Consider the following 11,316-nt stretch of genomic DNA (forward strand, 5'->3'; position numbering starts at 1 on the left):
CCCCCCCCCCCCCCCCCCCCAGCTCACGCGGCTTGTCCTGGGCCGTCGCAGGGGATTCCCAGACTGTCCGTCGGAGCCGTGCGGGGCTCCTCCCCGAACCCGCTGGTCTGCCACAGCCCTCTCTTTCCATCTCCCTACGTCCAGGGTTGTACTGTAGAAAATTTCAAAGCTCTGCAACTTTACCAAGAAGGGTAAAATTACTCCATGAAGCCGTCACCCAGGGTCAACAAGGACTGAGCACAGACACTTGTCCCTCACAAAGTCTAAGAACCCAATTCCTCCTCCTCCCCACCCCCAACCCAACCAACCCATGCGGTCTTCCATCTGGCCACCAACACAGACCACGCTCTTTTCACTTTAAATCTATTTTCTACATGGTACGTATTGTTTAAAAGATAAAAATCTGGAGGCGCCTGGGTGGTTCGGTGGGTGGAAGCCGCTGCCTTCGGTTCAGGTCATGATCCCAGGGTCCTGGGATCGAGCCCCGCATCGGGATCTCTGCTTGGCAGGGAGCCTGCTTCCCTCCTCTCTCTCTCTGCCTGCCTCTCTGCCTGCTTGTGATCTCTGTCAAATAAATAAATAAAATCTTAAAAAAAAAAATCTGATTGTGTCCATTTCATGTCTGTCACCATCACCCAGCCTTCTCTCGCCTCAGGACTCAGGCACCATGGTTAAGGCGGCTTTCCGGGTCTCCTGGCCTGGCCAGCCGGCGCCGACCCGGTCGGTTCCGGTCTGTGCCTTCCCTTCCTCTCGAGTCACACCCGACTGCCGGGTTCTCAGAACGGGTCGTTTACACCCACCAAGGGGCTCTGCTCTGTCTGGGACCCCCTGCCTCGTTAGCTTCGGCTCTTCTACTGGTCTCAAAGATCTTCTCAGGGAAGCTCCCTGACCTGGGAGGACGGGAGGGCCAGTTCCACGCTGCGACGCTGACTGCACCGGCTGTCCCCCGGCCCGGCCGGGCGCCGGCTCCGAGAAGCCTGCGGGGCCGTGTCCACCACTGCTCAGACGGCAACATCAGAAATACTGATGGTCATGAGTCAAATTATTACCTTTAATGCCACACGTTTCCACTAAAAAAACCCCCTCATTTTAAGGACCGATTTTGAAAAAAGAAAAAATGTACGTAGGAGCCTCACGGGACGTCCCTCTCACCTCACCCTCTCTGCCCTCAATCAGTTCAGCACACGCGGCCGGCGAAGAGGTCTGAGCCGAGCTCATGGGAGCTGGCGTGCAGCACAGGGTCTCTCAGGATGGCCTGTGACCCTAATATTGGAACGCTGCCCAAAGAGGGGCAGGGGCGGCGGTGACAGGCTCGAAGGGCCACCTTCCCACCTCACGAATGTACGCGGGGGCGGATGGGACCGTCCTCGGAAACGTGCCGTCACCCAGAGCGGCCTCAGCACGCTCGGGACCCACGCCTCTCATCCAGCCGAGTCTGTCGCCGCCACGCAGCCCCACAGGACACGCGGGGCCGTGCCAGACACCGTCGGCAACCCGAGAGCATTATTCTTGGAGAAGGAGAAGTGAAGGCTCGAGTCATAAAAACCCACCGTGCAGTTACCTGGGGGCACCGTGATTCTTCCCGGGAGCATCAGCACCCGGTCCTCGGAGCGACATGCTCGCCACACGCAACACAGAGAAGCAGAAGTTCCGGGAGAGGAACAATCACAAACCACCACCGACAGACAGCAGGGGAGGGTCTGGGGGGCCCAGAGGACCCGCGCTGACAACCGCCTGAGGCGAGGCCCCGGCCCAGCCCGGCTCCGCCAGCCGCTCACTCACGCAGTACGATTACTTCTCGTATTAAATGACACGCAAAACCCAACCCAAACCAGACCCCCAAACGCTGGCGACAACAGCACAGAGCGGCCTCCCGCGCCACCCAGGGACGTGACAGTCTCGCATTCTCTTCCTGGTGTTTTCTAGTCCATCATCTCACCTCTTCTGACAAGCAGGAATCACCAGCTTCTCTGAGTGTGGTTTAAAGTCGAAAATGCCGCAACGAAAGAACCTACTGGTGAGACCAGCGCCCCGCACTCCATCACCACGACCTCGGCCCGCCTGCTCCTTCAGCTTCCACCGCACGTGTTAATCCTGTAATCGTGGCTCTGAGTCTCTCAGACCATGAATAACGACCCTTGAACCATTACCTCTGGGTCTGATAAACTTCTACAAAGCCCTGGTCGCGCTTCCATCACCAGCCCCGGCTCTGGCTCGCGCCCGCACGTGCCTTCGCTCGGACCGGAGGCTACAGGCCCCGTCTGTGGCCCCTCCGTGAGGCCCGGTCAGGTCAGGACCGAGGCCCCAAGCCGACTGGAGTCAGACACAGAGCGAAGACAGACGAAAATATTCAATTCTGAGAGCGGAACTAAGCTGGACTTGCCCGGAAAACCTGGGACTCCTCTACGAGAAGGGATGATGCCGCAGAAAGTAGTTCCTGCATTAGCTCAGCAACAGAAGCGGCTGCGTCCAGGAGGCACGCGGCGAGGAAGGCGGTGAGAGTTCACGGGTGGCCTTGAACTCGTCTGAAGCCACGCACGGGCCACGTCAGGACTTAAAAATACACAGCAAAGATGAAACCAAAATGTAGTTGGGATGTGGGATACTAAGTCAGATCTGGGTGGCGAGAGGCTCCCGTAACTGGGCGGCCAGTGGAAAGAGCACGGCCGTGTCCCAGGCCGTGTCCCAGGCCGTGTCCCAGGCCGTGTCCCAGGCCGTGTCCCAGCGGGGAGAGAAGGGTCCACCCTGGGTGTAAAGGACACAGTGAGCCTTCCCCCAGTCTGCTTATCACTAAACCCAAACGAACACCTGTGTCATTTCTCTTCCGAAGAAAACGGGAATTCTTTTCAGCCCACCGCAAGACAAAACCGATTTGCAAATTCAGCTACAGGCTTTCTGAACCATTTTCCATTATCAGCATTTATCAGTTCTTTGTGTAATTAAGTCTTTACGAGAGTGCGTCCTTCTGTCCTAAAGCACCTCCTTGGTCTCGCTCCACCAACATCCACATCACCGTCAGAATGTCAAATAAATAAAAAAAAAATTAAAAAAAAAAAAAAAAAAATTAGAAAAAAAAAAAAAAAAAAAGAATGCCCTCTTGCTTTTTTATAAAACGTTTTATTACACAAGAATTTCAAACCTCATCAAAATAAGAAAGAATGGCAAAATCAGCCCCCACAATCCATCGCTCAGTGGCTCAGTGCTGAGGGACAGCCACGGCTGGGAAAGCCCAGAACGCTCTCCCCTTGCTCTCCTCCTGCCTTAGCGGGGAGGTGTATTCCCTCCCTTCTGACCACCCAAAGCAGGCTGGATGCCTGATGTAAGGTTCCTTGTCCAGTTTTATCACTGTGTGTAGCATTTTCTTCTATTACTAGCACCCACCGAATGGGCGAGTCGGGACCACGTGACCAGAACATTTTACTCCAGAAGAGAAGGGGAATCCAGGCTGACTGAAGGAAACCCAAACCTTGCACCGTGTTCCTCTGTTCACTCTGGTGCAAGTTCATCCAAACAACTGGGTTCCTTTAACTATTTCTAACTCAACTTCTCAATCCCAAAACAGGGCTTTTTCCTAATTCTGATAAGGTCCTAGATTCATCACCCCTTAGTCTTACACTGAAAAACATGCTGCCAGAGCTTCCTGATTTCATCTCTGCCTAGATCATTCTTCATTTCAAGCGCTCCCTTTTATAGGCACCGTCATTCCCAGAGCCAGAGCCCTGGGCTGTTCCTGAAAATGCCTCCTTCCATTTCAAGTAGAAGACGTCTCTCTAAGCTGCAAATAAACCTTCACAACTTTGCTCCCCAGTCCATCTCTGCAGCTCTACGCCCCCACTGTTAGACCAATGGCCCCGCTGGACATCCAAGAACCTACAAGGCCACTCTTGCTGGGTGACACTTCAGCCCTAATCGGACTGATATTACTCAATCAAGCTATGGTTTCAAAGAGGACCCTGCGCTTATCTGTCGCCATTTCTGCCCTAAAGACAGACAGTAATGAAATATTCTCTTCTAATCTGATTTATGTGAAGCCCTCTTTGTAAGGAAGTACTACAGCACACCCGTGCTAAGGAAAAATTCAACATGTAACCCCCTGTATCCTCAAACACTCGTCAGTTAAGTACGCACACGTCTGTATTGACTCTCTTCCTGAGCTTTATTTTGGTATTCTGCTAGAAGCTACCATCAAGGGAAATTATAAAGCCATCCAAGGACTTGGTATCACGTTTACTTGTAAGTGTAAGGTTGACAACTGTCCACGTTACTGGTGTTTTCTCTGGGATGGGCTGCTGCGGACAGCATTCTCAGCTCTGCATGCTAATAAAGTAATTCTCCTGAGTTAGAGCTTATCCTTTATGGTCATCACGGGGGGTCCAGGAGCGGACTGTACTTCACAGTCCCGACTGCCTTTACCGGTAAGCTCCCCGCACAGACAGCAAAGAACTGGAGGCCCGGGTCTAACCAGGCTAGCAGACTCCACGGCATGGAACATGAGCACGGTCTATCTCAGCTCGGAGCTCGGTTTCCTATCCCGATTCTGCTTCTCTCTCTCTCTCATATCCCGTTGTCTTTTATGCATTGTGTTAGCAGCCTTGATCCTGCTGGCAACAATGAGGACTACAATTAAAACGTGTAAGTGGGGTGACTCTCTATTCTGCACAAAGGACTGTGCTAAATTCTGAAGATATGAAGACGGATAAAGCCATTCCTGTAAAAGACATTTTCACAGTTATCTAAAATATAAAGTAGTGTGAATGTCACACAGTCCAACATGCTACTATTTCAAAGGGGTGACAAGGAAAGGCTCGTGGAAGAAATGGCATTTGAGCTGGGTTTTTGAAAGATAAATTGGTGTTTTACACACAGGAACAAAAAAGGGACGCAGCAGAGACAAGTAGGAAGGTACAACAAGGCAGAGTCACGGAAAGGTGAGCAGGTGATGGATACGATGCAGAGACAGAGAAATGGGATGGAACCATAAAGGGGAGACTGGCCACGCGGCCGAGGACTCCTCCTCTCCACGGTCATTATGATGGTATCATTATCCAGGGACACTCGGAGCACAAGACACCAGCACTAAAACCATGAGGAGCATGGACTACAGCGAGCTCAGCCGTACTCCCCAGGGATTATAGTCGACGGCAGTGACGGGGACACAGAGGTGACCCTCGAATACAGAAGGGCCCAGGAGAGACTTTTATAAATGCCACAGAGGTACAGGACGGGGGGTGGGGGACGCGGCAGTCACTCAGGGCTCGAAGAGAAAGCGAAGAGTTCTTTTTTAGAAGGGAGGATCTGAGCTGGCCTTCAAAGCGGGGCAGTGCGAGCAGAAAGCAGGCAGGCCCGTGCTGCAGGCCGAGAGAAGAGCCTGAGCGCGAGAAGGGAAGTGATCCGGGGGGGAAGACGAAGCTCCCGAGAGTGGGGGTCCATCAGGAGAGGATTCTGATTTAACAGAATGTTGTAGGTTTGATATACTATCACAGAGAAGAAGCTGTATTTCACTTTGCTTAAAACAAGGATGAAGAACGTGGAGGCAGGCGGTCAGAGCGTTCCGTGCTGTTTCTGAGCGAGGGCAGTGCTGGGCCCCGTGAGGGACGACGGGAAGGGAAAGGACAGCGGGAAGAGCACCTGGAGAGCGAAGTCACGGGGCCTGGACGGACTCGGCGGCGCAGCGAAGGGGGCTCGCCCCCCCCCACCCTCCCCCGACTCACTCGGGCCACGTCCGTGTGCCCTACCCCTTCCAGGCCAGAAGCCGTGCCTCGGAAGCTTCCTATACAACAAACTGGCCTATTTAAAATGATTTCTCTGGTTCTTTGTTCGGCTCTAAACCAGTTACGAATCCCATCCTTGAGTATCTTCGGTGTACAAGGTTCCCAAAGTCCTACTGGCACCCAGGGCCACGGCAGCTGCTCCCGCGCCGTTACCCAGGACTCGGCACATCAGTGGAGCACGCGTGTCCTCAGTCACAAGGACCTATAAAGGCTGGAGAGAATCTTCCAGATGCCCCAGGACCCTGCCCGGTGGGGGGGGGGGGTGTAAGATGGCCCCACCCGGGTCTGCTTGGCTCTGCGGCCTGCCGGTCTCTGTCCTCCAAGGAGCCCCAGGCGCTCCCGGGCAGGTCCGGGCAGGTCCGAGCGCCGGCGCGTCTGGGAACAGCCTGAGTGCTAAGGGCTCCCTTCCAGCGCCGCTGCACGAGGACTGCGGTTCTCGCTTAGGTCAGAGGACATCCGCCTCGGGCCGGTTATTCAGGAACAGCCTTTCATTTTAAAAGTTTATTTTTAACTATGAAAAAAAAAGCCTTAGGAAAATGCTCAGGTAGGTTTTAAGGGTACCAACACATAAAATATTATTTTGAATCACATTATAAGTTTGAAACCTGTAATAATTTCAGTCTAGGCCAAACCAATCGGTAGCAGATCTAGCTTTCTAAACAATACCTTTTCAAGGTCAGTTAAAGAGAAGTCCAGCTTCTAAGTAAAATCATTTCTCTATCTTTGGACACTTCACCTGTTTTGCTTGATATAAAAAGGATCATAGGACTAGATGAGAAAACTTTTTGGTCCTTAAAGAATCACTTGAACAGTGCTTTCTAGGACATTTAATACGCTCACCGCAAATGATTTTCATATACTATGATCCAACTCAACTGGGCAAAAATGTTCAAACTTTAAAAAAATTGTTTTCTCAGAGTAATTAAGCCCCACTTAAATTATATATAATAATTTTTTTTCTTTTAATTATTAAGGAAAACAGTCTCTTTCCTCTGCTGCTTTTCCTCCAGCATGAGTGAGCTTTGGAAAACCATCATGGCTTGGTTTACAATATATCTTTTCCATTTGCCATGTTTGTGATAAAAATACCTACTAAAATAAGCATATTTTAAGCAGCTGTATTTATTCTTTCCGACAGTAAGGATTTAAGCACCTACTGTGCTTTGGGCTAACAAGCACTGGGTGCACATGCTCTTCCCGAGCTCCTTCAAGATTCATAGGCCCCTGTCACTGGTGAGTAAAGGCAGCGGGTATAACCCAGGCCAGGACAGTGGTTTAAGAACTCACGCATCACTTGGAACACTGCAAATTAGGAGTCAATGAGACTTTAAGTAAGATGGAAATTCAGGAAAAACTCTTGCAGAAAATAGAAATAAGTATCTACTTCCCCCTAAAAACATTTTTCTTTACAACAACTTGGCTAATCAGTTTCATGAGTTCAATATAAAAATGGCTTTTATAGAAGGAATAATTATAATTAATTATATTATTTATGATCAATAATGTATTAAAAAAGAAATGTCTAACTTTTGAAAGTCAAGGCAGATGCCATATAAGTTTATTAAGCTATACAGATTACTCTTCCTGGGGGAAAATCCTGTTTCAGTGTTTAAACCCATGGGAATCACTGGCTTACATTTAAGTAAAAAAAGGATTACTGAAAAGTTCAATTTTCAGTACAATATAACGGCTGATGGTCTATTTGTGCTGCATACTGCTGACAGATGAAGGTTCCACCTATAATTTTACTTAGAAATAATTTTACTTAGAAACTAAACTTGTGCTTTAACTGGCCATGAAAAAGTAAAGGTCAGATTTAAGATTCACCAAGTCAGGTGACTGCACCCAAAAGAAAGAGAAAACAGTAGTACTTGAGAATTACAGTGTGATTTATTTCTCCATCTAGGACCTTACTTTGCTTTGGAAGAGATGGACATTAGAAGTTAATACCCCATCATTCCTATGAAAACAATCTACGTGCATTCGTCTAGACCATGGACCCCGAGGCCACCTCCTAGCATGGAGATCATACACAGCCGGCCACACAGAAAATCGAGCTCTGCTTCCTGCAGTTGCTACTCCAAGCCATGTCTGATGAAATAATGGACTCACCACTTAGATCATTTCAAGGAAAAGAAGTCATTTACTTGGCTCTGCTGCTCATGTGGCTGAGTTTCGAATTAACTCCTGTGAAAACACCTCACATTACTGAAAAGTCGGCCCTCCCTGAATGATACGTGTGCGCACGCGTGTGTCAGGCTCCTCGAAAAGGAACAGTCAGTGTGGAAAGAAGAAAAGCCATCAAAATGTAAGGATAGGATAATTTTTAAATGGCTTTTTAAAAGGAAAACTTCCATCACGTACACACCAGATTTAATAAGCACGTTACATGTATCACTTGCTCACAAAAGTCCTATGAGGTGGTCACTGTCATTTTCTATTCAAAAAAAAAAAAAAAAAAAAAAAACAAACAAACAAAAAAAACCCCAACTGACAGAGCCAGAAAAGCAAGTCAGCGGCAAGGTCACACGGCAGGAGCAGGACTTTGAACCCAGACAGACTGTCAGGGGCCACACTCAACCCGGTCAAGGTCACAACAGTGCCATGGTCCCAACCCAGCGAGTCCCGGCGCCGGACTTCACACTCCAGCTTCACACTTCAGCTCACACCAAAACCTGGAATCTCCCTCTCAATGCCCAAAAAGCCAGGTCCCTTCCATCTTGGAAGTGCAAAATTAATTATTTTATTGACCTGAAGGAAGCAGTTTACATTCACACCATTAGTGATTCATAGCTGTGTCAAAAGGGAAGCAGCAACCCACAGAAAAAAATCTTCCCAAGTTTTAACAAGGAAATGAAGATTTTACAAGATGTATTAAAAAGACAGTGTTGTCAAAAAAAAAGAAAAAGAAAGAAAGATGGTATGGAAAAAAAAATTCAGTACTGTCAAAAATACATTGACATTAAACACAATAAAAATCAGAGCTACAAAGTTTCTGACTCAGACATAAGAGCCAACCATCTTCTAGAAGCCTTTTTAGTTCTCCCAAATACTATCAAAATTAAAGTGTGCAACAGGGACAGATCTGAAGATAATTGACCCATCTTTTAGGAACACGAGGTACTCCTTAGGTTTTCCTACACTAGCAGGAATACTCCCTGTACCCCTGGGGACGTGGGGGTCAGGAGGAGCACTACACACTTCAGCGCCTTCCCAGAGGCGCTGTTCCCAGGAACAGCCCATTGACCTTCAACAGAAGGACAGTCCTCGGATCAGAGTCCCCAACAGGTGCAGCCTGCGGCCTGTGGGTGCCAGAGTCCTGCGTCTGGGAGGCCGCAGCCTGTTCGTTCTTCTCTCTCCTGGTGTAAGACACGTAATGGTGAGAAGAAATGAAGGGGAAAAAATATCAAGAAATGACATCCTTAAAGCCTAAAAGGTGCCAGAGAAAAGTTTATGGAGGAATTTGCTAAAATGGTCTCTGAACCTTCTACTTTAAAAAGCCAAGACAAGGTTCCCTACTAGAGTTCTAGTGAATTCTTACCACTTGGATTCGTGAATGGACACATGACATTGGCAGTTCCTGTGTGGAAACGTTAGGCCGGACTGATTTCCAATTAAATAGTACTTACATTTAAAGCAGCTTCTCCACACTTTTCAATTGCTGCAAGACCCTGATTATGAATGTGTGTCTCTAGAAGTTTTTTCAATTCTCCTAGGCCATCCTGGATTCTAGATACAAGATTATACATGCGACCCAAATCTGAAAGAAGAAGACGCCACCTTTATGCACGGAAACGAACTTCGCACAGCCCTCCCCTACGTATGTATTTATACTGTGATGACAGATACCTCGAAATAAAACAACGGTGCTTTTAGATCAAATAAAAAATGTCTGAATTATAACCAAGTATTTTATATTTAGTGTATATATATTAAGCTGAAAGTAACAACGAAGTTTGTTATTGTAGAAGTCTACTTTTCCCTTTACTATGAGAAACCAGCAAAAAAACAGAGAAAAAAATGTATCAGGAAGTCTGTCTGATGTTTCCTAAAATTCTCAAGGTTGAGATACTATTTATGCTCGATATATAATAGGCACTCAAATACTTATTTTAAGAAAATTAAGGAGTATTTATGAATATCCACCTCAACTCTACAAACAAATGAGTCACAAAAGGGACCCCAAATTCTTCATTTAATATATGTATGGCATATGGTTAATTTATGAAGGCCAAAGAGAAAACTTTTGAATTCCAACATCAATCTTTTGTTGAGCTCCTAATGTATCCCAGTAAAACCTAGAGGGAAAAAGACAGACTTCTACAAAAGTCCTTTACAAGACTTCACATCTTGAAGGATTTTTCCAAATAAAAATCTGCAAGAACAAAATTAGAGGCAGTATCATTTAACACTAAAGTGTATGGAACACGTTATATTCCAAATTGAACTGAAAAGATGTTCTTCTCTCAAAGTTATATCCAAAACCCTCCACAGAGGTCTGAAACCCATAGGCGACAAAGCACACACACATAAATGATGCTGGTCATGTTGTGAGCTCTGAGTCTAGAATTTCAAACAGCTTCAACACTGCAGATCACAAGAGACATGCATATACGTCTTTGAGTTTGAGAGGCTCACCTTCATTTTTGTCAGCATCCAGTAAATTCTGGAATTCTGTGTGGAAAATTTCCAAGTGTTTTTCGATGAGCACCTGCTCACACTTCCTGGCGAGTTCGTCCTGCGTGCTCTCGTGCAGGTAGACCTGCACTCTCCGCTGTTCCTCGAGCAAACGGGCCTCTGCCTGCAGGGAGTCATTCACGTGAATGGTCTGGATTCCTTTTTTTTTTTTTTTTTTTAAGATTTTATTTATTTATTTGACAGAGAGAGATCACAAGTAGGCAGAGAGGCAAGCAGAGAGAGAGAGAGAGGAGGAAGCAGGCTCCCTGCTGAGCAGAGAGCCTGATGCGGGACTCGATCCCAGGACCCTGAGATCATGACCCAAGCCGAAGGCAGCGGCTTAACCCACTGAGCCACCCAGGCGCCCGGTCTGGATTCCTTTTTAAAGAACCGTTACATGAGGCAAGTTCGACTCACAACCCTGCTCTAGTAAATGAAGAGAAAAGGGGAGGGGTCCTTTGATTCTGGGTGAATGCCAGCCATATTTAAGCCATCACAATTTTCTCTGCAATCTATTTCTACTTCCAGTTTCTTTGCTGTTGTTGTTTTTTTAAGATTTTATTTATTCGACACAGAGAGACAAGGAACACAGGCAGGGGGAGTGGGAGAGGGAGAAGCAGGCTTCCCACAGAGCAGGGAGCCTGATGTGGGACTCGATCCAAGGACCCTGGGATCATAACCTGAGTCGAAGACAGACACTTAAAGACTCAGCCCCGCAGGTGCCCTCCTCCAGCAACTTTTAAATGACTTGTCAAGTCTATCATTGTTAGCAGTTCGAATGTGTTTATGTCAGCTTTATGTGGCGTTTCACCTTTTGGGGGTGCTATCCCCATTCGACTCTCTGAGAAACATATGGATCCTCCCTTAT

General features: G+C 47.7%; 1 protein-coding gene across 3 annotated transcripts in view; it reads right to left on the bottom strand.

The window, feature by feature from the left end:
- The window catches only part of CUL1 (cullin 1), a 105,007-nt gene that overhangs the window by 17,286 nt on the left and 76,405 nt on the right, over positions 1-11,316 (bottom strand). For all 3 annotated transcript variants that reach the window (XM_059396201.1, XM_059396200.1, XM_059396199.1), the window contains exons 8-9: positions 10,410-10,572; positions 9,401-9,531 (exon numbers count right to left, since the gene is read on the bottom strand). In XM_059396201.1, coding sequence (XP_059252184.1) covers positions 9,401-9,531; positions 10,410-10,572 — 294 coding nt within the window. The remainder of the gene's footprint in view (positions 1-9,400; positions 9,532-10,409; positions 10,573-11,316) is intronic.

Source organism: Mustela nigripes, chromosome 4, assembly GCF_022355385.1.
Source record: "Mustela nigripes isolate SB6536 chromosome 4, MUSNIG.SB6536, whole genome shotgun sequence".
NCBI lineage: Eukaryota > Metazoa > Chordata > Mammalia > Carnivora > Mustelidae > Mustela > Mustela nigripes.